Consider the following 26,047-nt stretch of genomic DNA (forward strand, 5'->3'; position numbering starts at 1 on the left):
TAGCGCTGTAGCTGCCTGGCTGCTTTATCAATTGTTTTTGTTGTGTTTTTCGTATACTTGGACAGTACCTTTCTTTTACTGTCTTTGGACACTACTCGGTGACCTCGGTGTCGCTTGTAGCTTCGCTCACTATATTTTGCCCATCACGAGTAAGTAGCCTAGAACTTTCAGTAGGCTAGCCTACTGCATCAAACGCAGTCGACTGTTCCTCCCGATTTGCATCGCTTACTTGTACCGATGGAGGGCGCTCTTCGTTTCATAATTTTGTGTAATCATGGCTGACCGCGACTGAACGAAGTGTCACAGAAAGGAAGCAGCAGTATGGAGGAATACACACATATTATGAACAACCAGACGGATATTCAACAATATAAGGTAATGTTTGGTGTTTTCATAGTAGGCCTAGGCCTAAATGAAGGCTGCGTGCGGCATTTCTCTGTATCTTATGTTGTCAGTGAGTGAGCCGACTTTGAGTTTGTGTAATCCAAAAACAGCAAGGTAACAAAGAAACGAATGTAGCCTAGTAAAATGTTGATCACTAATTAACCTCCATGATTAATATTGTGTTTTTCAAGAGTAGGCCTAATGTGTTAACCCAAAAAACAACCCCGAATTAAGTCACTATTATCTATAACGACAGATCGAATGACGAACTTTGCATAATGTAACATCCAGATACGATGCTGAATTGTGCATTCTTCCCAGTTTGCTAGTAGCCTACCTAGCTTACTTAATACAGTTAACATTTGTATTTTGCAATTATTGGTCTTTGAGAGCTTATGATTTCGGCTCGCCGCTGGATGTAATGAATGTTCTCTTTTTAAAATCAGAACGGAAACGCTGTCAAGGACATGAATAAAATACCTCAAATCACAGACACCGAAGATGAACCATTACTGAAAGAAAATCCAAGACGATTTGTCATTTTTCCTATCCAGTATCCCGACGTCTGGAAGATGTACAAGCAGGCTCAGGCATCATTCTGGACAGTGGAGGAAGTAAGATTTCAGCCTGACACCCAGTGGTCAACTCAAAAGTGGTGTTGTAGCTAGCCTGTGCTAATGTGATGTCATGTGTTTTTGCAGGTAGATTTATCCAAAGATCTGACACACTGGGACAATCTGAAGCCAGATGAGAAACACTTCATATCTCATGTGTTGGCTTTCTTTGCTGCAAGCGACGGCATAGTCAATGAGAATCTTGTGAGCCCCTTACTTTTTTCTGGATTTCTCTAGTTTCTGTACAATGGGAGGTTGTGTTTGCTGCTGTGAGGTTTCATTCACAGCATATCTGCAATTGTCAGTTGGCATAATAAACAAACACACCTCTCATTCCATACAAACCTTTCCGGTGGTTTAACATTTTATATCTGACATTTTGACCAGGTTCATAATGACAGGTCTCGTCTCATTAAAAGGTCCCATCTCTCGCTTTTGCAATCCTAACATTACTATGGGTGACATGATGCTGTAGAAACAAATATTCTACCACTTCCTCCCTCTCCACTGTCCTACAAACAGGAGGGTGTCTTTAAATACTCATAAATACTTTGCTACAGTAGTAGTACATGTGGTTGTATGTAGTAGACAAGACTGATAATCATGTCTTTTCCATCTGTCTGACAGGTACAGAGGTTCAGTCAAGAAGTGCAGATCCCTGAGGTCCGCTCTTTCTACGGGTTCCAGATCTTTATTGAGAATGTCCACTCTGAGATGTATAGCTTGCTCATCAACACATACATCAGGGACCTGAAAGAGAGGTAAGACAACGCAAAGCTCTCAATCTGAGTTCTTAAACCTAAAAATGGCATGAATATAATGGGCGATAAGGTAGGCAATTGGTATAACAAATAGTCTGACATGACTAGTCTTTGAAGACGTAACACCAGCCTTAATGTTTGTTGGGAAACAGTAAGTCTAAATCATGTCAACTGAATCTCACTAAATACAGCAATTCAGCATTGCATTCTTATAAAGTTATTGTCTTGCTGACAGGTGTCAGGTGTAATGTGTTTCAGTTAGCGTTGAAAACCACAGAGGAAAGCCTGACGTTTGAAATGATAGGCCTATCACATTATCTGCTAGAAAGGCCTCGAAGTTCATTCTCTCTATCCACTTCTCTCCTGTTGCAGGGACCACTTATTCAACGCTGTCCAGACTATGCCTTGTGTGAGAAGGAAAGCAGATTGGGCTTTGCAGTGGATTTCAGATACAAGATCAACCTTTGGTGTGTAGCAAAGTACACAATAAATGCTCTTAAGTCTGATGTAATGTAATCGTTATATGTTTACTCATGATTTAAATTGAAGCCCTTGACAAAACACATGTTCCTTAGCACTGTGTTCACCATCTGGATTTATCAATAGGTACAAATTAATCTCAAGTGTGCCGATTTATTATCTAAGGTCAGGGTTAGTGTCAGGGTTTAACCATATAGGTTAAAGCTGGCTTCATGGAGGGTTACAACAAAACTGTAAAACTTTGTTTTAAAAATTCTGGTATTTTCTTTAAATATCTAAATCTTTACCTCCCCTTTGAGTGTGCAAAGTAGGCTAATTGTATAGGCTCTGGAACGTATGGTTGAACTAATAAATTGAAAGTTTCCTTAACATATTAAAATGAATTATACTGACCTCATGAGGTGACCACCATTTCTCCATCATCATTCTGACAGATAACTAAAGCCTTTTATGGGGGTCATCACGTAAAGGTTTTTTGTTGTTGTTGACAGGGGAGAGACTTGTGGCATTTGCAGCAGTGGAGGGCATCTTTTTCTCTGGGTCCTTTGCCGCCATCTACTGGCTGAAGAAGAGAGGTCTGCTGCCTGGACTCACCTATTCCAACGAACTCATTAGTAGAGATGAAGTAAGGATGGCACTCAGAGAAACTTTGCATTAAGAATCTTGTTATTGATAACAGGAAAGCTGTCACTGATTTGTAACACACTGTTATTTCCTAGGGTCTGCACTGCAATTTTGCCTGCCTGCTCTACACCTACCTGGTGAAGAAACCTTCGGAGGACATGGTGAAAGACATCATTACCAAAGCTGTCACCATAGAGCAGGTATGTGAGGTGTGCACAAATGTGCATGTTTGTACCTTTCAAAAGAGTTGTGGAACTAAATAAAACTAAACCTTAGAAGAAATGGAAATGAATAACGAGTTATTTTGCATGTAACAAAGTATACTTCATATCTTTGTAGGAGTTCTTGACAGAGGCTTTACCTGTGGATCTCATTGGGATGAACTGTAATCTGATGAAGCAATATATTGAGTTTGTGGCTGACCGGCTGCTTGTAGACCTGGGAGTGCATAAAGTGAGTATACAGTATACATACAGCATACGGTTTTTGCTATATGTCATGAATCTTAAGCATTTTGCATTTCATTTGTATTCCCTCTGCCTCATGGGTCTCATTAGTCATGGGTCTCACTCTCACTTCTGGTCATTAATTAATATGTTTTTGCAAACTAACAAGTGATGCACAAGAATGACTGGAAGTATAAAAAAAACATGTTGGAATGTCTTAAATAGAGCTAAGAAGTAATGTACTGCAAATCATGCACATCTAGAAGCACTATAAAGGGAGAGAAAAAAACATAAAATGGATTTTAATTTTGCCTTTGGTTAATGTGTGTTTTCTCCTAAAAAATATTTTTAAAGGTATATCAGTCAGAAAACCCTTTTGACTTCATGGAGTCAATCTCATTGGAGGGGAAGACAAACTTCTTTGAGAAGCGGGTCGCTGAATACCAAAGATTTGGTGTGATGTCAAATAGTGTGATGGACTGTGAGTTCACCCTGGATGCTGATTTTTAATGCTGCCAGTATTTGCTACAGAGCTATTTATTTTGTTTTTATTTAAAATGATGCAACATCAAAAAAGGAAAAAGCTATCAAATACTAAGAGGTCAAAGAATGGTTTGCCATAAATAGTGTGTGCGTGTGCGTGCGTGCGTGTGTGTGTGTGTGTGTGTGTGTGTTTTGTATTAAACTTGTCTTAAAAAAGTTTTACTTCTCTGGTTTTTCATGTTGGCACTAACTGTGAACACTTTTAACATCTATAAACCATCACATTTCCCAAATGTAGTTTAACAGTGTGAAGCACATATGGCAGGCATACATAAAATCAGTAATCCTCGCAGCCAGTTATACTTCATTCAGACAGACTTGGAAGACTGTTTATTAGTGAGTGTTTATTTAGCCTAATGTTTAGGTGTCCTGTGTGAATGCAACCTATTTCAGTTAGCACACAAGGTTTCAGCTTGCCTTTAAGGTATACGTTCTGCTAAATATTGTAATAAAACCGTAGCTCTACAGTTTTAGACCAAATCTAGTTGAGTACATTATCAAACAACAGATCTGTCTTGTCATCCACCTTCAGGACACATACCGGAGACGCATCACTGCATGTGGAAAGTGTATCTTGACTATTCTGCACCAAGTTGCTTATGAATCTAAAGATTTTAGAGGTGCTCTTTCTCTTGTGAGGGGTAGTCTATTATATTGTATTCTCTGCAGTTAGTCACCCAAGTCATAGTATAAGCTTGAGGGATCAAAGGTTATCCGGGCAGAACCACTGAAGTTGTGAATTAGTTAACAATCTATGGCAGTTTTATATTAATATAGGATGAATAACTTTAAACTAAAGATATTCCTGTAAATGTATTGTGAAATATGATAATAGCTGAAACCATAGACTGTATGATACAGTCTATGGCTGAAACATATAGGTAGGCCAACACACAAGTCTTAATTAAAGCACTTTGCTCTTCAACATAAATTTCCAAAATTGTGCAAAGCAATTATGACCCTGGCCTAGAATATATTAATTCATGGAAAACAAACATCATGGGAAAATTGTGAACTGTTAATGGGTGGATGCACACATTGTGTTGTTCTGTATTAGGCTACTGTAGTCCAGTATAGCCTAACATCATATTACTTGGAGAGTATCTAGGCCTAAGGAATGCAGCTCTTTTGTTTGAGATTAAATTAAATTTAAAGCACATTGCTTGAAAAAATTCCCCATTCAAAATATTAATTTTGGACAGCTACCATTGTTTTGATGTAACCAAAGATGTAACTGTCAGATGAAACCCCGCCCCCCTCGCACTCAGTTGTTGTCCTGCTGAATGCTGTTTTCCCGTGTCTGGCTGTTGAAAAGATGGCAACGGACTGGCAAGGCCTGGCGGTGCAGCAAGCTGAACTAATTTCGAGCCGTGTACGTGAAGTCCTGTCCTTGGGAGTGAAGTTCCTAAAAACCGAGCTTGGAGTAGAAATAGACGTAAAGCCAGAGCTTTGCCCGTCATGGATCATTCTCTCGACTGTATTTATCGGTCTGTTTGTGGTGGCTGTGCTTACGTGGGTAGCGGCCTGCAGCGTTGGAAGAAAGCGGAGACCTATCGTGAGTGAGAGTAACGTTAGTGATGTTGTGGAGGCCTCAGTGACCAAGATTATCAAAACCGAGGAACCCAAAAAGAAGAACAAGAAGAAATCAATCGACAAGGTATCTATTTAATTATAGACGTTCATGGCTAGACATATTTTCATGTTTTAGTAATAAACATCAGTAACGTTAGCATAGCTGCCTGTCAAGACCAAATCGCTCGCCAGTAGCTTCTAACGTTATTCGAATGAACCGCTAGTTTGACAGTTAGTCATTGTTAGCATATGGCTAACAGCTGGTTAGCATAGAGGTGCTTGTTCGTGTTTAGCTCTCTTTTACTGTCTATGGTTTAGCTACCTATTTTATACAGTCTAACGTTATGGTGTTTACTTAGCAAGCTAACTAAGTTAGCAATTGCTGTGTTGTCCAGAGTAACGTTACTTTCAAACTTCTTCAGCTAACTGCATAGAAAATGCTTCACGTCTTTTCAATTACATGACTAAGCTAGCTTGTCTAACTAAGTTGGCATTACGTTACACAACGTTAACTATTTGTTAAAAAAAAAATCGTAACCCTCTCTGGAGACAGCAATCATGACCATAACATTTGCTGTCTTACTGGCCGAGGTCCGTAAAGGAGACAGGTTTGTCAGCCCATCTCTCTGACAGAAGGTTGAAGTTCTTATAGGGAAATAAATAAAGAAATATTCTATTTGAAATGTTGACATTCAAGTTCGTCTTTTAACCTGATGCAGAGCAATTTCTATAAGCTGATACCACAGAGTGCACCTTAGATAGATTATACTTCATTGGCCTTTAATCATTTTTTTTTTTTCAATATAAGAAACCTCAGCCAAACGGTCGGACTGCATCAGAACCACCCGAGGAAGTCAAAGCCGCTGAAGACATCCCCAAGCCTCAAACTGAGAGTAAATTTGACAAGGTAAGTCACTTTCTACAGGCGATAAAAAAATTAAAGCTCTAACAAAATGATGACTATGTTATGAGACTAAACTTGGTCTAATTTACTCCAACTTTGTGAATCTACACTGCATTTTCTGTAAGCCCTGCATGTGGGTGAAATATGACTGGACAGTGAGATGGTTGGCTAAGTGAAAGGACAGTGATAAGGGAGAGCCAGGTGGCAGTGTCAGGTTGTCATCTGAATATGCTGATGAAGCATCTCAGTGGAGAACTTCCAAAAGTAGATCGGAAGTCCTTTTACTTTTAGCTGTGTCAGATCATGTAGCTGAATTTGAACATCCAGTAGAGTTCCAAGTTACACTCTTGACTGGTTCTTGTGCAAATGAATGTGAAGGTAAATGTGTGTGTGTGTGTGTGTGTGTGTGTGTGTGTGTGTGTGTGTGTGTGTGTGTGTGTGTGTGTGTGTGTGTCTGTCTCTGCCTGCCTGCCTGCCTGTGTGTGTGTGTTCATGGCGTCATGTCTCCCCATGGCATTTAGGTGAAGAAAAACAAAAAGAAAGCTAAACTTGAGGTTAAACCAACCCAGGCCCCTCTGCCATCACCGGAAGGCAAAGAGCCAGATGAAGGTAAGAGATCAGCACACTTTTGGATTAAAACCACCGTTTTGTCTTTTCCTGCAAATAAACTATCTAACAGTGGAAGTGTGTCTGCAACAGTCCTCACTTGTGGATAAAGAGAGAGGCCCATCTGATCTCTTGATAGATGCCTCCCCTCATCAGTTGACCTCAGGTCTCTAAAGGAAAGTCCCAATAAAAAACACCGCTTTGTCTCTTAGGTAACTGGGAAACAAAGGTCAGCAACAAGGAGAGGCGACAGCAGCGCAAGAAAGAGAAAGGCCCAAACGATGAGAGTCCTAGAGGAGGGGACAGGAGTGGTCACCAGGGGGAGCTAGCTACATCTGCACCAACAGCCTTCTCGGGATCCAGGAAGAACAGAGGTACGCTACTGGGGGCAATACAGACAGCAGTATGTGCCCTTACCTGTCAGCAGGCATTAGTTAAAGGGGTGGTTCAGGATTTTGGACATAAGACCTCATTTCCAAGTAAGCAAGTGTGATATTTATCAGTGGAGACCGTTTTCAACACGTTTCATCCAGTCCTTCTAATTGCAGAGTTCGCAGGTGCTAGGCTAGCGCAAGTCAACGATATGTGCTAGCCTGCCACTAAAGACAGTCTTACCCACTCCAAAGTACAAAGTAAAAACTGGCCACACAATGTTTTTGTGTAAAACTAAGATAGCTAGCTCACAGCCAACAGACTTGTCAAATGAATAAAAAAAAAAACAGCAATGTTGGACAATTTGCTGTCTTAACACTGTTATTGTTAAACAAAACAAGTCCATTATTTGTGCTTGAATGCATTTAGGCAAGCAATGGAATGAGGGAGAAGATATACTGGGGCTCTCTGTCCAACAGCTTCATCACAGTCTCCTCTTCTCATTGTAGATTCAGCACATGCTAAGGCTGGTAAGGCTGACTCTGCTGTGGGCCAAGGTACAGTTGACTCATGTGTGAATGTAGAGTTTGTTTGACAGATTACGGTGGTCTTAGACCGCTTGGTTCCTGGTAAATTCAATTGATTAGTATTTCCAATTCAACTCTGTGATTTGAGATATCACTCAACTCTGTTAACTTGTCACAGCTCCTGGCACTTGGACTGAGGTGCCGTCGGTGAATAGCAGAGGATGGACTGACCCCACTTTGAAACTGGGATCACCAGTGAGCCCTTCAGACAGTGAGAAGTGGTCACCCATGATGAAGCCATCTGGACACAGGAACCCTGAGCCACTAGTTTGGACCCAGGAGACGGATGGTACGGATGCTACAGTGCACTCGGACAGTGTTGGTTGTGGGTAGATGTGTCTCTGGGAGCTGGGCTGGCTGGGCTGGGCTGACTGGCCTGGGCTGGGCTGGGCTCGGCTCTAGGAGCTGGGCTAACTGGGCTGGGATGGGCTGGGCTCTGAGCTGGGCTAACTGGGCTGGGCTGGGCTGGTGAAAACTGTCTAACTGGAATGGTCTTGTATGCAGGAGGGTCTTGGAGCAGCATGGACGGACGGATGAAGAGTGAACTGAACCCTGTGAACTATGTGTTGGGCCTGAACTCTGGTGAGCAGCTGCTTTGATGTGTAGTTAAATATCACGCTGCTCTGATGACAGCTGTGAAAGGGGACACCTGAAGAGTAATACACATTTGCCGTAGGTGGCGAGCCCATGTCCCAGCCAGCAGCAGACCTCCAGTGGGACAGTTTAGCCAGTGTTGACGAGTGGTCCAGCTTCAGTAAGTCTAACAACTTCTCTAACATTCCACATTCAAGTATTTCCACATTCAAGTTTTTGCTCTCCTGTCAGTTGACTATTAAGTGAAAGTTTTAACTAACTTCATCGTCATTTGTTTCATTTCAATCACTGAAATAAATAACAAACAATAACAATCAGTTCTACCTAGCTGGAGCTGGAGCTCATTATGAACATAATTTCCTTTTGTCAGCCTTTGTAAATCAGATCACATGCTTAGAATGGCCCGTGGTGTCTTGGGTTCCTGCATTGTATGCCCATAATTCAGCAGCAAAGTGTGGTGCGGCCAAGCTTTAAGAATACTGAGATGTCAAGCAATCTATATAGATGGGAATATGGATAGATGGGTAGATGCGATTTTAAAACTGTGCTTGTGTGTGTTGGGGCAGATGGTTTGGCTGCAGTGGACCCCACCTCTGATTGGAATGCCCCGACAGAGTTGTGGGGAAATTATGAGGAGCCGGCAGTGGACATTCCTGCCCCAGCAGCAGCACCGGTCAGCCAGCAGGTGAGAGCCAACTGCATCCCACTGTCCGTTTGTTCATCTGAAACTGGAAGACATATTTGTGGCATAGCAGTCTCCTCAGGACTCTTCATAGTGTAATTCTATGTATGGTCTAACAGAATATTCTAACATACAATGCCAAAGTAAAGTGTTCATATATTGGTCTGAAGATGTTTAGTAATGTGTATATTGTATCTTTGTTCCAGTCAATAGACTCAGATGATGACAAAGAGAAGGGTGATGGAGGAATCGCAAAATCCAAGAAGAAGAAGAAAAAGAAGAAACAAGAGGAGGGTGATGGTGCAGAGATGGTACGAGGAAGTTGCTCCTCTTTACTTGACTGATAGAACAGAGCTAAAACCAAGTGTGTGAAGTGCACGCTAATATTGATAAACTGTTCTTTATTTGTCTTGCCTTTTTTTTTTTTTTACAGTGCCAAAACACTAAAACTAAAAAACAAGTTTGTAAGAATGTGATATTTAGACACTTATCCTGTAGCATAGTAAATTCACACATGAAATTATACTGGCTGCTAGACTGGCTGTCTTTCATCAGTAGTTCTTCAAAAAGAAAAAGGAAAGTGGTGTTGTTGTGATGGTTATGCATATGACCATGTTTTGTCTGTGTACAGGAGAGTGGCTCATCCAAACCACAGGCATACGCAGCTATGGGAGAGCCAGGACCTGGCAAACAGAGCACACCTCCTCCAGCAGTTCAGAGTGAGTGTGTAGAATGCACATGCTCCTCAGTCAGTTACATTCAGTCACAGGCACATTTGTAGTGCGTACAAGTGTGTGTGTATATGTTTGTCAATGTGTATGTCTTGTAAATGTGTCACACAGACACACATATGCATGCGACAAATCAGCTTGGACAGAGGTACACTGGTATGGTATGGTTTTAATTTAAAGCAACACGCCAACTATTGGGGAAATTAGTTTAAAGGTCTACTCCAGAGTTAGATAAGAGAATACATATATTTTTTTCTCTGTGCATAGCCTACATTGCAGAGCCACTTCAACTTTATTATTATATGGTGAATAAATGTTACACTGCTGTGCACAGCCCAGATCAGTGGCACAGCCCCATGCTTCTCTGACGTGACGAAGCTAGCATGTTATTAGCAGCGGTTAGCTAACTATGCTAACGTTAGTTATTTACAAGTCTCCTCCAAGTGACAATCATTTTATATACAATGCTGGCAATGCTGAAAACAATTAACATCCTTATTTATCTTACTTACATTGAGTTGACTGTGTGACTTAATCCACAGATGTAGTGGAGCACTGTTTCGTAATGGTTTGCTAAGGAGTAGCATCAACCCTTTGCTTTAAAATAGCAGCTAGTGGAGATCTGGGACGACATAATTTAATCTAATTTAACATAATTACAGAAAACGTAATCAAGATTGAAAGGCATTTGTCTGTGTATCGGTGTTGTGTTAATCCCACATATGTCATTTGACTGTCCTTTTCAACTCATATCACTATAAAATCCCATAAAACCGGACAAATATCAAGGCTCCCAATACATTTATATGGAGCCGTAAAGTGAAGTTGACGGGCCATGTATGTCTGCCTGTACGGAGCTACTGGACTGCCATTGGCTCATCTGCGTTCGATGGGCTGGGTTTTGCGAACGGTCAATAGAGCATCACAGTCCCACCTACAGCCGAAATGCGGTTTGGTGCCGGTGTTACATGGCAACTGGCTCCCATGTTAACTGGCTGGTTGATGACGTTTCATGATTGATGACGAGTCTTTGACAGATGTGGCCGCTTGCAGAAAGAAACGTCATCACTCGTGAAACGTCACCAACGCAGCCAGTTAACATGGGTGCCAGTTGCCATGTAACACCGGAAGTAAGATTCCCATTAATTTGTCCCATTGACGTTTTGGAAAAATCCGTATCTAAAGAGTTTTACAGCATGTCTTAGGCTAACCAGCTAAGGCATAACTCATAAGCATCCAACATATCATTTCGAGTAAAAAAAAAAAGAGAAAATCCAGAAAAAGTCAAAGGTACAAGACTGTACATATTTTAATTTCCGAGCGAAGGAACTACTCATCCCATAAACCACCGCGCCTCACTGTATAATATAAGCAAGGACGAAACGGCACGATTTTGCCATTTGAACAATTTCCAACCGGCGACAGCACGCAAACCCTTTTCTCCAAACAGTGATTTTTATTTAGTGAATGTGCAGTTAATAGCAGTTATTTCAGGAGTAATCGTGTAAATAATAGTGTTTTGATATTGAATTTTAGATTTATCATTGTGTATTTTATATCGTGTGTGTGTGTGAAAGCGGTTAACGTTAACGTTAGCAACATGGTGCAGTGCTTCGTACCTGACTGTCATCCTATGCTGTCTTCACTGCTCAGTCGGGCTGTTGCATGGACCGGTGCATGGTCTGCTCTTGGACCACCATATTCAGTTTATTAATTTGCCGTGAATTATTACAATTGTTCATTAAATGCACGAAGAAGTATTCCTAGGTTAATGATTGATATGAATCATACAGTATGAAAGCTACAGTAGCCTAGCTAACTGCTAGCAGCATTAACGTTACCAACCTCCTTAACTCACCACAACTTTGTAGGTCTTGTCCCTCATTCTGGCCCTTACAAAACCCACAAGCTGACTCTCGGACACACAACAGTCAATAATGTGAGCCGATTTAAAGTGGCTTTCTCCCCTTTGGACACTGATTAAAACAATATATTTCATACCCGTGTTGCAGCATGTAGGCTAACGTTAGCTGCATTATGTAATGACATACAATGTCGGAAATGCTAAAGGTTAGCCTGTCGGCTACCTGAAAAGTTTGAGTGTTTAAACTAACATTTACAGTGGTCTATTTGATAGTGTATTGGCCCTGACTAAGTTCGTGTGATGTATAAACCACAATCCTTGTTGATACAAGTACCAATATTCGTCAAGAAAGTTTTTAATTACATTAAGATTTTCACCATAGGCAGTAAAAGACTCCGCCATCTTTGTCAATAATTTTCACTGAGAAAGTTTCAAACTATGAACATAACGGCCTTTCCACCAATCAGAGGCATCACTGTGGGATTGTGGGATTGTTCAGGATTGTGGGTAATGAAGTACTTATCCAAGACATCGCGATTAAAAGACATTTATCTCAAAACAAGGTTAGTGCCCCATGATCTTTTGGCGTCTATATGAGCATATACAATCGCTTAGTACAGCCGTAGCTGGTTTTAAGTCTACCATGTGCAGTTACGTTTTTATGGCTTATACCCCAATTGTCAATAGAGAAATTGTATTGAATTCTTACTTCCGGCATCGGCTGTGGGCGGGTCTGTGATGCTCTATTGTTTGTCTAAAGCAAACTTTTTTGAATGGTGTTTTTTTTATAATACACGTTTTTCTAAAGTTACACTTGTATATATATCGCCTTTTGCACAGTATTGCAATATATCAAATTGTAACCCATGTATTGTATCTCCAGATTCTTGCCAATACACAGCCCTATAAAGTATGTGGTCCCTCAAATTCCAAGTGTTTTTATTTATTATTTCTCCTACAGAAAAAATGGAACAGAATACAGAAGTTCCTAAGCAGAAGAAGAAGGCCAGAAGAGAGACATGATTGCAGGGCTGGGCATTATGCAAATGGGTGTCCTCGTGCAATAATCACACAGTGCAGATTTTTATGCCAGAAAACACTGACTGTGCTGCTCAGAAATCCAAAAAGCACACTAAATAAACATGACAAACGCTGAGCTGGATCAGCACAGTAGACAAGCGCTGCAGAACATGCCGATCCAGAGTGCTGAATCCTAACCATGTGCACTACCAGCCAGCCTTCAGAAAGGAAAGGTTTCTAGCTAACATGGTCCTCTTTTTTGCTGTGGGTGACAAGAATACAAATCATTATTTTTTATCTTTATGAATAGTACTTCTGAAAGCTGTGTCTTATAGGTAATGTGAAACTTTCCTGGAAACACGAAAGACATTTTAAGGAACATGTTTACTTTGAATGTTTCTTCTCTCACCTTTCTGTGGTATTTTTGTACTGGTGATTTGCACGCAGTAGTGTTGGTACTACAGATGTGTAGTGGTCGATAGGACATCCCCTCTAGAGAGGCACTGAGACCGAGGAAGCCAGACAGTACGTGGGTGAACAGCAGGGGCAGCAAAGTCGTATGGTTTCATTGAGATGTCAGAGGGACGATCCCAATATGACAGAGTCCTGTCATAGGGCTCCCTTTGCACACACACACACACACACACACGCTACATATGTCCTCCATGTTTTAACACACTTATATGAGATCTGGCCTCCATTGTACATATGTGTGCATATTCAGTTTATCAAATGTTTAAATTTAGTAAGGAAATGCCATCCTTGGTTCAGAGCTGTTCTGTGCTATGTTAGCTTTACCTTTAGATGTGTTCTTTTTGTCTTTATGTGGCAACCTCCATGTTCTGTCCAAAGGGCTTTCTCCTTTTCTTCTCTGTGATTGCACTGTGTCACTGGCTCTACTGCACCTTTGGTGTTATTTGGCTTCATTTTTTTAATTGTGAAATGTGAACGTTTTGCATTGGATTTGGGGTATTGATGTAATATTAGAGGATTGCTTGAGCAGCTCTAAAGTCCATGTCTCTGACATTTCTATCAGGTCAATTCTGTTGCCTTAACCTATAGTTTTATAGTTCAATCTTAATTTGTTTGGTTGATTGTTTTGTATTTATTGAACTGTAGAAGTCCCTTTTGCAAGCTATGGCTGCACTGCCCAGTCTTTAGTGGGATTTATGTCAGAACAACAGCACTTATTCTTGCATGAATTTGATATACAGTCTAATATATCATTAAATACCATGGTCAGCATCATATCATTTGCCTGTTTACCATTCACTGTAAATATTCTTTTATGACCAAGGGTCCACAGAGGCTTAAGACATCGAGCTTGAGCCAAATTGGATTGATTTTTCATGTCCGCTTTTGTGAAGTTGAAGTTTTTAAGCAGTCATGATTGCAATCCCTTGATGATGTTCTGCCCCTTGGTCAGTTGTGGATCTCAGAGGTGCGTTCCGGTCCTGTGCTAGAGGTGACCCCTGCTTGTGAGGGGTGAGGCAAGATATCACCTTATGTGTCTGTTAACCTAGGCCTGCTGGTTTTATGGATTAGAGACAACTATGTTTACTGAAGTTGCGGCAATATTTCTATGTTGATTTGTTAAAATAAATTTGATCTACAAAACCACTGTGTTATTTCTGTCAACAATAATTTTTAAATGTGTTGCACTTCTAATATCTATTACAAGTGTGACATGTCCTGATATCTATATATTAGGTATACCCATGGGCGGATTATGAACTTTCGGGCCCCTGGGCGCAGATGTATTAAGGGCCCCCCACTAATTGTCATATATGGGGGGGGGGGGGGGGGGGGGGGGGGCCTACATCCTGATTTGTTGATATTGAGGCAATGATTCCATGCAAAGGCTTGGGCTTCAGGGCCCCCTGACCCCTTGGGCCCGGTAGGCCCGTGCAGTAATCCATCCCTGGGTATACCTGTATCTGATACCTTTGCACTGCAAAATACAGTATTTACATCAGACCACCTCACTACTTATCTATTACTTCATCACAACATCTCTTTCAGTGTTGTTAGATAGGATGTCTCGCATTAGAATAAGGAGCTGTCTGAAGATTTTTGTACAATCAGCTGAGTTGATTTAATTGACTGGCAAAAACCAACGGCCTGTCCATTGTCATATAACTTATTCCACGCTGTGCATATCTTTTTAGTTAAAAGCTACATAGGTTATTAATGATTTACAATTATTTATTTGAAAACAAAAATGGCCTATATGTAGAGAGTAAGTACTTAATCATGGTCATTTTTCTGTAGCTTGCAAATATATTTGTTATGATCCACTATCCCACCTTTTAATGCAAGTTGTATCCACATGATTTGTAGAGTGCTTTGCCTAAGATCATGTGCTCAGTGAATAAACATCCATGTTTGTTTAAAGCTGTGTAATGCCTTAGTGTTGTCCCTTGTTGACAGTTTCTCTCGTGAGCCTCCGCTCTGCATCCAGCATCAGATTAACATGATGACATTTAAATAGCGGCACCTGAAATCTGTGTCACTGTCAGCAGCTGTAAACATGGGATAGGCTGAGTTTTCCAGCTGAAATCAGGTGATAAGCATCCCCCTCTACACACACAAACACACTCACTTCTCTTCTGGGACAGCATTGCTGCAGGGTCTCGTGGCACGTGGGATGAAGTTGACCTCCCAAGCCCTTTCTCATCTCATTTAGGATTAAGTCTAGCCCATTCATTCACATCACATCCTCCCTCTCTCTCATTACAGGATGACATTGCTTTGTTTGGTTCATTCTCTGGCTTATCTCATCTGCAAATGCCATTATTTTGAATGGAGACTTCCTGAATAACAGGTCTTATTCTCAAAAGGATTTTTTTTCCCATTAAGGTCGAGAACCGATAGTTGATCTCAATGATCTGCTGTTTATTTGTTGTTTATTCGGGTCTTACTCAGAGAGGCATTTACCTCACAATCTTTGAATGACACATTTTGCAACTTGCGATTGTAGTTCAGGTAATATAGCTGAATGAGCTCATTTGAGCCCTATAAAACTTTATTATTAGCCTGTATGTATGGTCATCACTTCATTAAGTTCAAAATGTATTCATTTTAGTGTCATTAAAAAGGAGAAAACCTTCCTCCAAGCTCCCCAAATCAATCTGTGATGTGCAACGTGCTGGTTCCTGAATCTCAGTCGGCAATCTGACAAATTTTCAATGGGACCACAATGCTCAACATTCACATGATATTTTTGACATCCTTACACACTGCACTCATTTCAGCCTCTGATAAGCTTTGGTAACAGTGGAAGTGACAGCTGGTTTGAGACGGGATCAAGAGCAACTCCACATCATCCCCAAACATGACAATTGTTTGAGTTTGTAGTTACAGGCTTCAGTCTTACATCCAACACTGACCTCCCAGGCCTCCAAATTCCAAAGGTGTAATGATGGCGTCAGCATGCTGGTCCGCACCCTGTGCTTAGCAGTGACCATCTGCCATGTCCTCTCATCCGCTGTCCTTTGACTTTTATCATCATTACAGTCACACAGATATTATAATAAACACATATTATTATTATTATTATTATTATCAGCATTATTATTATTATTATTACTATTATTATTATAAAAACATTTTGCCCATCAAAGTATACCAAAACTGAGTTTAGGAGAAGCATAAAAATCTGATCTATAGGCCTTACTATCCAACAAAAAATATCACAATGCTCTCCATGAACTTAGTTTTTGTCTTGTTTTGTATTTCTTTATATTCCTCAGGACGGGAAAGAAGAGAAACAGGCTAAAGATCACAATTGAATATTGCGACACATTGTATTCTTATAATAATTAAAGCATATTGGCTACTAAAGGGTTATTTACTTTTAAAGCAGTCAGACAGCACCTGTCTGCCACAACAAGAGCGAAAGAAAGAAAGAAAGAAAGAAAGAAAGAAAGAAAAAACTATGCTACATCTAAATTCACATTTCTGTAAATGCTGTAGCCTATATGTAAAGAAAAACTGTTGAAACTGGCTCAAACAGACCCAATGGCCGTTTTCATGGTGCTGAATGAATAGGCTTCTTTCAGAAAAGACTTCCCCAAAGTATCAACACCTAGACCCGACACCTGCATTCGTTTCTTCTCGAACAACGAATTGCATCACTGGATTTCTGGTCTGACTCAAGATCCTCCTCCGGTCACGTGTTCCCAAGATGAGCTGGATTAATGTGGTGTTGCAGAGCGGAGATTCTGGACAGCGGAAACAGCACGGACTGAGCACAACCTGGATGCAGAGATTCTAACGAGCCTGCGTTATCGCGAATTATTCTATAAGTAGATGACAAAATAGAAAATCCTCAAGTTAGTAGAGGAAAGTCTTCCTGAAATAGTCTCATTGTTCAGGATCGGAAAGATGATTTCCCCGTGGGACAGATGGTATACCACCAGCTGCTGCCTTTGCTGTCATGTTCGGACGGGCACCATTATTTTGGGCATTTGGTATATGGTAAGGCGTTTCTTTTAGTTATTAGGCATAATGTTTCGTGTAGCCTGTTGTGTTTTGTATAGCTTATCTCAGCTGTGTGTTCTGAAAGCATAACCCCCATTTTTGAAACCCCTAAGGGGTTGTGAGGCAGCGTTAATATCTCTGTTCATTGCTATCTACTGGCCATTTTGTGTAACGCTGTTCCTCATTTGAAAATGGGTTATCTTAAATCAGTTTGTGGCTATCTCTCTTTTTGCATGATTGTTTGGTATGCACCATCATAGGTAGTCTGTGTTGCAGAGCATTTCAATGAACGCTGTCAACCTTTACGCAAACAAAGCTTTTGTTGGTGATGTCACACAACATAGCGTAACGTTAATCTTCAAAGTTAAAATTTGTTTTTAGAAACTAGAGCCCTTTTGCCCTGTAAAAATAGACCGGAGCAAATCTCTTACCTTGATCCAAATCACTAAGCAAAGGTATTTATAGATGGTGAAAAGTAAATGTAGCCTATGGGTTAAGTCATGAGTTGAGTCAGTCTACGGGAACATTCCAGAACGAATAGCCTAGAATTTATGACCAAGGACTTTGCACTAATCATAAACAAGCAAACCAATACAAAACATATCAAGGCCATCAGCAAAGTGATATGCTTCAGGTCATATTGATGTTAAATCGCAAGGGCAACCCAGCTGGATTCTGCCTGGCTCCACAAACTCCCATGGAGCTGTCCAACATTTCAGCACGTTTCCTCAGTAGCCGTCAGCGGTTCGACGCGGGTCATTTTACGCTTGCTAATAAAGATGATATTAACCAGCAAATGTTCATTATGGATGCAAACCTACACTTTTATAGTTTCTATATAACCTATGTAGCTGATTCACTGGCTGGCCAATGTTGTTAACATTGTCTAAACTCTGAATATAATACTCATGCATGTTGAAGAAAACAACTCAAGGCAACATTACAAATGTCCAACATAGGTTCAATTACATTATGTTCCCCAACAGCTCATCAATGCAGTGGTCCTACTCATCCTATTATCTGCCCTAAATGACCCGGTCCAGTATCACTACCATCTCACCAGTGCCGAGTTGGGAACAGACTTTGATGTCATGGATGATGCAAGTGAGTATGGATCTTCATAGACTTACAAAATTGGATGTTCTTGTAAGGAATTTGTATGAGTAGTAGTAGGCTATCATACCAGATAATACAACAATTAAGGCCTCATCATTGCTATTAGGAGTGACTGACTCTTTTCCTGGTCCTAGGTTTCATATAGCCTGTGATTGCCCACTTACTCCAAAGGAAAGGAATATTAAGCCATAGATATCCTGGTGTGCATGTGTTCAAATATAAGCCCTGCCAGTAGAACTCTGCCACACCCTCTCTCATTTCGTTACAGGCTGGGCCAGGTGGTGCTGTAAGTGTGTGTGTGTGTGTGTGTGTGTGTGTGTGTGTGTGTGTGTGTGTGTGTGTGTGTGTGTGTGTGTGTGTGTGTGTGTGTGTGTGTTTGTGTGTGTGTGTGTGTGTGTGAGAGAGAGAGAGAGAGTTTTGTATGTTGGGTGTCCTCAAAGTTTATGTGTGCATAGATGTGGCATGGTGACACCTCCCACTGGTGAAAGATCAGTTGGGCATCCTCGCTGCCAATGCCTAGTGACTCTTATGAAAGGCGACCTTCCTAATTCACTGGGATTAAGTCTTCTTCTGAAGGCCGCCATTGGTTTAGTCTCCTTGCGTCAGGGCTGTCGCTCTGTCGTCTTTGTTTTGTAATGCTACTTTGAAAACACAGCATGTGGTGATCCAGACAGAATGGATTAAGGATTTTTTTTTTTTTTAAATAAACCCATATTAATTACATGGAGAAAGCAAATTTATAGCTACTGGGAATATGATTCAGTCTTTTACATACAGTATGTGCTGTCACTATTGAAATTATATTGGAAAGTGACATACATAAAAGGAATAATATATTCAAATTGGTCTGTAAATTTTACCATGGTTATGTTTAAGACAAAAAGGCTAACTGCATGTTAGTAGTGTGCTTTGGAAATAACAGAGGTGGCTCATAATGACTTGACTTACAAAAACCTTACCAGTTACTATGTTACAATCACTGAAGGAGTGCTGAGACTTTCCATCTTTTATATGCTAAATGAATTGTCTTTCTATGTCCAACTCACATTCCCAGCTCTGGTGGTGCACCCTTCTACCATTCCAATTTTATATGGAGAGCAAATGCTGATATGGTCCCCTGAAGTGAGGCCATTTTACTGTGCCAATAGTCAATCAGTGTTGATTATAATGGGATGGTCTGGAATCCCTGGATTAATTTGATAAAATTCCAACACTATAACAAAATACTTTGGGCCAAGACGAAACATCTTGTACTGGATGTAATCTGGTGTGTATCTGGAAAACACACAATTGCTCATAGCCATGTTTCATACAGTAACTCAGTAACACCAAGTAAGCACCAAACTGTTTCTTACTGATCAATTCTGTGAGCAGATTTATTTAGAAAGTTTAGTTGTGTATTTTAGTTATGTTGTTTATTCAGTCGTGTGTCAAGTCAGTCATATCAGACAGTAACATGTCTATATGACTAAAACAGAATATGACATTTGTTTTCCCCAGATATGTGTATTGCTGCTGCCATCTCCCTGCTCATGATTCTTATCTGTGGCATGGCAACATATGGGGCTTATAAGGTAAGGCCCTTTACGTCTCCTCATGATGGAATGTATTGTTTTGATTTTGAAACTGTATGGAGAATATCACAAGTCATACATTTCCAATTATTTAAGTTTAAAGTCTTTCAATGTTTAAATTATTGTTATTTGCTCTGTTCACAGCAACATGCTGCTTGGATCATTCCATTCTTCTGCTACCAAGTCTTCGACTTCGCCCTTAACACCCTGGTAGCCATTAGTGTTGTGGTGTATCCCAACACAGTGCAAGACTACCTTCAGCAGCTGGTGAGGACAACTTTACAGTTAATTCAGACTTTAGTGATTATCTGTAATGAAATGGATACATGTTAATGTTTGGTTTGTTAATCGTTACAGCCTGGAACCTTTCCATACAAAGAGGACATCATGTCCACAAACAACATGTGCCTAGTGTTTGCAGTGCTCATCTTTGTTGGCTGCATACTGTCCTTTAAGGTAAGGACCACTGCATAGTGTGGTACATTTCACAAAGGTATGCAGAAGCAAAATATGGTGATAAATGTAGAATTGATATGGTGAACAATATGTTCATGTTCAGACATTTGACATGCAATTAGGATTGCTGTAATAAACCTGATAGGTATTCCTCCTCTTGAAAAAGTGCAGCAGACTGCACTGACTACGTGTTTAGATTTCTTGTCAGGGCTTTTGACTTTCTCTTCCTGAGACTGGGGTTGGCCTCTGAGGAGTATTTGTGTATGAAATTCATCTGCAGATGCATTTAAAATCCAGATGAAGAACCTATGATGAAGTAGAGCCTTTCACACACATAAGAAAATATGAAACTATGGAATTTATGATACTAATAGCTTAGTTTGATTCTAAAGCTTGCTATGAGCATGAGATAGCTATGCAACTGAAATGAGAAGCCACCCCCTGTGACTTTATATAGATATCCATCATCCAGAGGCAAGATTATTCCATGTGACTTATGATGTGGAATAAAATGCTTTGTGAATGCCGGTAGGCAGAGAAGAGAAGAGGCTTGTACCATCAGAAACATGCATTTGCTCCAAAATTAGCTGCTCGTCAAAATGCTTAAAGGACAAATGAGCTCATGTTTGCCTTCTCAAAACAATATTTAGTACAGCAAAAATAGTCTTGGATGTGATTTCAAGATGTGGATGAATTAAAATAGTAAAGAACATGTAAAAGTGTGTCCTTGTGAAAAGCATTCACTTCTCTCTGTTCTGTAGTTGGACTAAGCCATGCAGACACTCTGACAGACAGATGTAGTTTTGCATAGAAATGGATTAGAGCACATAGAGGCCTACTGCACATACCTTGATGTGCTACTATGTCAGAACAACCAGTGAAAACCCAAACAGTATCAGTATGTGAGTGCAGTGTGCTGACTGCTAACTATAGTGTACGATGAGTCATCTGTCCTTGTGGTTCACATTTTCCAGTACAGCTTCACCAGGGTTATTCACACGTAGACTATAACCTTTTATGGTGCCACTGTGACCAATTGGGGTTGTGGCTCAACTGGAAAATGGCAGCAGCTAATTATTTCTCATTAAGGACTATCGCACATGTATGGTTGAATGAGTGCCTCATAGACTGTCATTTCTTGCCTTCCACAGGCTTACCTGATTGCCTGCGTTTGGAACTGCTACCGGTACGTCAGTGGAAGAAGCTCCACAGAAGTGCTGGTCTACGTCACCACAAACGACACCGCAGTAAGTGAAGGATATGACACGGTGTCCTTGCATTGCCTATTTATGCGCAGTTGCCCTTCAAGCGACATCACTGAGCCAGCTGACTGACTATGTTGCCTGTTGGGCAGCCAGTGGCAAGATAAGAGCATGAGTTGTGGTCAAAACAGTGCTCACTGCACTGGTCATGAGAGAGCCACAGTCAGGCAATAGGAATATGTAAAGTCTTCTGAGCCTTCTGGGGGTTTGGTCTTACTGCAGTTTTAAATTGTGGGAATAGACCCTTAAACATGTTTGATAATTGGTGGCCTGGGTAGACATTAGTCTTCAAGAGGACTCATGAATATATATTGTACGACTTGTTATTCAGCTGGGCTTGCATGAGACTGATGGATCAGCTCTGTCTCCTCATGTCCTTCTTATTGTTGAGTCATATTACAGGGGAGGGTGTTATGGAGGGCATTTTCCTTAGTCTGCCATGCTGATAATCCACAGCCATAACTAATCTCCAGCCTCTTTCCTTGTGCCCTCTGCAACATCCCCGTGCTTCGCTGATCCAGTCCAGACAAGCCCTCCTCATGCCTCACAGCGATGGGCTCTGTGCTTGTGCTAGGTGCTCTCGCTTAAAATACGGTGTGTTCTTCTTGGCTCTTTGGTTCATCTTTTGATTATTCAGCTGCTGTTGTGTCACACATGTTAGTGCTAAATAGTGGCATATGTCCTAAATATCCCAGTAATAGAGTGGTTCAGTGTCTTTATGTGAGATTATAGGGTTGCTGGTGTTGGTCAGCTGGTTCTCTGGTGTCGGGGCATCGCCAAGTGCCTGGCTGCTTTGAGAGGAAAGGCCATTAGAATACATAGCGCGCACACGCTCGCTTTCACAGAGAGTTACATAAGTGTCTGTGTGTGTCCAGTTAATTTGGACTCTCTCAGTGATGCACACAGGACCTCCTGACAGTGTTGGAGTGCTATCCCCTCGGAGCATATTCTACTCGCACTAGCCGTGCCTGGATTGGACACACAGCTAGACTCTGGCCTTGACATGCTACTGAGAGCTTTTGACAGGTCCCCCTGCAGCCATGGCTGATGCTATTTGGATATATATATATATAGAAGCACATAGGGTACAGGCTGTAATGCCTCTTGCTAATGCCATTGCTGTGATGCATTGTTTTAAAATGTTGCAAAGCTTCATGTCTAATGGTGCTTTTCTGTTTGTGTGTCGTCGCAGGTGCTGCTGCCCCCATATGAAGAGGCCATCGCTATTCCACCCAAGGAGCCACCTCCTCAATATGTCTCGGCGTGAGCGTGAAAAAGAGAGAGCCATTGAGAGGCAGCACACACGAGAGACACTCTTCTCAATCAGCCCTCCCCCAGCCCTCTCCCTGCCCGCTCCAAAGAAAGGACCTTCCCCGGCCTCGCCCGCTGCCCTGCCCCCACCCCTCTCTCTCTCTCAGGAGATGGGAGCATGACTTTGCCATGTCCTTCCCCGCGCGGGGCTGCCCAGCTGTCCAGGCAACGAGTAGCTATGTGTCAGCTCCAATTCCATTTGCACTTTCCGTGATTCTGCGTGTACCCTTCAGTGCGCCTCCAAAACTCCACTCCCTCCATCCTCGCCTATCCCGAACCCCTCTCTTTTTTAATACTGTGAATTTCTCCAGAATTGTCATCTGCTGAGATAGCTCATTTTTTGTAAAGCAATGAGAGTGACATGATTGGGGGTTACGCAAAAGCACTTTTCAAATGACCATTTCTGTGGTGACCTGCCCCGAATGTAAGAACTAGGGGATTTTTTTTCATACTATGTTTCTATGTACAAACTTTAAGAAAATGTTGTGATGGCAAAGTTTCCCAAGTCTAACAGAACTTTGTTAACATTCAGTAGCGCTTATTAATATTACCCTTAAAAAAAACAAATGTCTTCCTGAGATAACACATTGACAGTGACAGTGTGTTGTCATAATATAACCCATTTGCTATGAATAATGTTCAATTGAATTTTGGGTTCGGTACTCACTTTGTGAGGTGAGTTGGCTGGATATGTTGAAGAAATATGTACTGTACATGCAATATTTGCAGATAGATGGAGCAGAAATTGGATGGCATAATAATAGAGAAGATTGAAATGGTAAAATTAACAGAAAAAAACTATTTCTGTATTCCTATGCTGGCAGCTGACCTATAAGGTTTTGCACATATAATATCAATCTTGATTTGATCTTGTCTGTTGTAGATGCTGTTTGAAATGGGTGTGAATGAGTAATTAATGACATGGAAGTAATGATATGGTCAGTTTCTGGTCCAAAACTTATTTCTTGTTCCTGACCATGACAGGGAAAAGACCACATGCTTTCCTCTCAGTCTTCAGTAGCTTACTGTAGTTAGCTTGTAATCCTTTTCTCCCATTTTTTATAAAGCTTTGAAATGTCTTGTCCTGTATTTCTATAATGTCATCTTTGGAAAATACACAGTTTGATGTTGATCATGTTGATACCATGGTAAGCACTGCAGTTAGTAAACAATTAGAATAGTTAGAACACCATTCAGATTCTCTTTTATCCTTTACTGTTATTGCAGCTTTTGCAACTTAAACTTTCGTCTTATCTAATCACAGATGTGAAAATGTGGTGTCCAAAGACGGTCAGCATTTCAAATAGACAGATGATATGTGATAACTATCACTGATGTCTAATATCCTCCAGTGTTTGGATCCAGCGTGTGTAGGTCTATCTTATAAAGGCTGCTTACAAAGAGTCACCTTTTACTAAATACAGCAGCTGACACAGTTTAGAAGCTGTGGATTAAGATCAGTTTTAGGGCTGTACTGTCCTGTCACACATGTTGTCTTTTGGCTCTGCACATTTCTTGATAATAAAATTCCTCCTTCAGCACCTCAGCAGAATGGCTGTTGCTCTGTGTTTGCATGGTTTCATCTGGGGATTTTCCGATGCCTGGGTGCGTGCTGTAGGCTGCTCAACTGTGGCTGTGCGTGTTGTCACGGTCATCAGTGCAGGTGAATTAAAGTCACAGTGGCCGTGTCAGCCCTGACTGGGTTAGACGGCTAGCCCATGCACCATACTGTGCCGTTTCACGTGTTTGGCAGCCGCTCCGGTCACAATCTCTTGTGCACAGTCCATCCGAGGAGGATCAGAATGGATTTACGGCACTGATGAAGTTGTTGGAAAACTGCCTGCCATCATGGCTGATGTAGTCTGATCGGAGGAGACGTGGTCACCTACTTTCTGTACCATCGGATGGACAGACCACGCACAAGTGGGTCAACCCCAGAGTTTGCTTCTGCTCTTCTGTCAGACATCTTTCAATATTAATGTCTCAGTGCCATAGCGTGCCATTAAGCCCTTGCTATTCAGCAGCACCAATTACAGACAGATCCTTAACATGAGAGTTACATTTGGTAAAGCACTGGAATGTGACCATGTCCTTGAAGGCTTTATTGAGTTCATTAAAATGGAGAGGCCACGTCATCATTTTCATGCATGCATGCCTACAGTGTGGGATTCAGCCAGGCCATTGTCCTCATTCCTCAGAGAGCCCTCGGCACGTGCCTGCTTGATTGAGATTATTTGATTTATGTGGTGATGGGAGTATTAGGGCTCAGTGAACGTGCACACATGCAGAAGAAAGTAGGCCAAATCACTTAAGAGCTGAGGGATGTTTTTAGTTTTAAAGTTGTTTTATATAGGTCTGTCTGTCAGGATTTGAGTGATTATCCCTTTGGCAGAAAATGTATATTAAATCCTAATCAAGTTGGTGGGACAACATCCTTGTCATTGAAGCTTAAACCTCATCCAAAGCCCTTACCACAGACCATGAGGATTTTAATAGTGAACACATCCATTCAGAGAACTCATACTGCAGAGAAATAGTTTTTGAAACATGGACATGAACACGGTCACATCATCACTGTTTCCTCAGTTTAGGCATTGCATCAATAACTGGGGGAGTTGGATCGATCAATGTCAGTTTATTTATAGAGCACACTTCAAAACAACGACAGTTAACCAATCCATGCGATGAGAGTCATGGCCCGTTAACCTCTTCGATTTTTGCTCCTGGATGATCGTGTGATCCACTTGTCCGTGCTGATGCATGGGGGCAGTGCTGTGCTGTAGTGTCTGGCTCGTGAGCTCATGCCTTTGCTCCCTGTTGTGCTCATAGCCATTATGCTGCTCTCAGATGGGATGCAGAGAGATGGATGGATGTATTATAAGGTCTTGTTCACATCCCATGCTCTCATTACACTGTAGCTGAGATTAAAGTCACCATCTCTCCTTCCCTCATGGAAGCCGTTATGAAATTTTTATTTGCTGACGAGAGTGTATGCAGGCCACCAAAAATCTACTAAGAGTATAGAACTGGCACAAACAATATCAACCCATGGCCCAGAAACC

The 26,047-nt window shown here is 41.3% G+C and overlaps 3 protein-coding genes across 4 annotated transcripts; all 3 read left to right on the forward strand.

The window, feature by feature from the left end:
• Positions 1-172: 172 nt before the first annotated feature.
• rrm2b (ribonucleotide reductase M2 b) lies at positions 173-3,977 on the forward strand. The gene is made up of 9 exons (XM_076302307.1): positions 173-375; positions 831-998; positions 1,086-1,202; positions 1,626-1,759; positions 2,132-2,226; positions 2,731-2,864; positions 2,959-3,063; positions 3,203-3,316; positions 3,664-3,977. Exons 1-9 carry the CDS (start codon positions 322-324, stop codon positions 3,817-3,819), a joined length of 1,077 nt encoding a protein of 358 aa, XP_076158422.1. The 5' UTR covers positions 173-321; the 3' UTR covers positions 3,820-3,977.
• Positions 3,978-5,157: 1,180 nt separating this feature from the next.
• On the forward strand, positions 5,158-14,397 carry mtdha (metadherin a). Of its 2 annotated transcripts, none has more exons than XM_076302328.1 (12): positions 5,158-5,509; positions 6,233-6,331; positions 6,850-6,937; positions 7,147-7,308; positions 7,816-7,863; positions 8,012-8,182; positions 8,398-8,475; positions 8,570-8,647; positions 9,054-9,172; positions 9,376-9,480; positions 9,801-9,888; positions 12,726-14,397. In XM_076302328.1, exons 1-12 carry the CDS (start codon positions 5,168-5,170, stop codon positions 12,785-12,787), a joined length of 1,440 nt encoding a protein of 479 aa, XP_076158443.1. In that variant the 5' UTR covers positions 5,158-5,167; the 3' UTR covers positions 12,788-14,397. The 2 variants fall into 2 exon arrangements, with proteins under 2 accessions (XP_076158443.1, XP_076158444.1); XM_076302329.1 differs by having other exon boundaries at positions 6,242-6,331.
• Positions 14,398-17,015: 2,618 nt separating this feature from the next.
• Positions 17,016-24,531, forward strand: LOC143140261 (lysosomal-associated transmembrane protein 4B-like). Its single transcript, XM_076301050.1, has 7 exons — positions 17,016-17,263; positions 18,253-18,370; positions 19,883-19,956; positions 20,101-20,223; positions 20,314-20,412; positions 21,564-21,659; positions 22,867-24,531. Exons 1-7 carry the CDS (start codon positions 17,171-17,173, stop codon positions 22,939-22,941), a joined length of 678 nt encoding a protein of 225 aa, XP_076157165.1. The 5' UTR covers positions 17,016-17,170; the 3' UTR covers positions 22,942-24,531.
• Positions 24,532-26,047: the final 1,516 nt, after the last annotated feature.

This window comes from Alosa pseudoharengus, unplaced genomic scaffold (genome assembly GCF_046254945.1).
Source record: "Alosa pseudoharengus isolate Yale_2024_CS ecotype anadromous, Long Island Sound unplaced genomic scaffold, YU_APseudo_1.1 YU_APseudo_1.1_scf_23, whole genome shotgun sequence".
NCBI lineage: Eukaryota > Metazoa > Chordata > Actinopteri > Clupeiformes > Clupeidae > Alosa > Alosa pseudoharengus.

What these genes read in the sequence shown, in the direction of transcription:
- rrm2b (XM_076302307.1), top strand. Translation starts at nt 322, where the DNA reads ATGGAGGAATACACACATATTATGAACAACCAGACGGATATTCAACAA. An exon ending in CGGATATTCAACAATATAAG is followed by an intron (nt 376 to 830) that starts GTAATGTTTGGT and finishes TTTTAAAATCAG; the next exon opens with AACGGAAACGCTGTCAAGGA. An exon ending in AACTCATTAGTAGAGATGAA is followed by an intron (nt 2,865 to 2,958) that starts GTAAGGATGGCA and finishes GTTATTTCCTAG; the next exon opens with GGTCTGCACTGCAATTTTGC.
- mtdha (XM_076302328.1), top strand. Translation starts at nt 5,168, where the DNA reads ATGGCAACGGACTGGCAAGGCCTGGCGGTGCAGCAAGCTGAACTAATT. An exon ending in CAGCACCGGTCAGCCAGCAG is followed by an intron (nt 9,173 to 9,375) that starts GTGAGAGCCAAC and finishes TCTTTGTTCCAG; the next exon opens with TCAATAGACTCAGATGATGA. An exon ending in AGGGTGATGGTGCAGAGATG is followed by an intron (nt 9,481 to 9,800) that starts GTACGAGGAAGT and finishes GTCTGTGTACAG; the next exon opens with GAGAGTGGCTCATCCAAACC.
- LOC143140261 (XM_076301050.1), top strand. Translation starts at nt 17,171, where the DNA reads ATGATTTCCCCGTGGGACAGATGGTATACCACCAGCTGCTGCCTTTGC. An exon ending in TTTTGGGCATTTGGTATATG is followed by an intron (nt 17,264 to 18,252) that starts GTAAGGCGTTTC and finishes GTTCCCCAACAG; the next exon opens with CTCATCAATGCAGTGGTCCT. An exon ending in CAACATATGGGGCTTATAAG is followed by an intron (nt 19,957 to 20,100) that starts GTAAGGCCCTTT and finishes CTCTGTTCACAG; the next exon opens with CAACATGCTGCTTGGATCAT.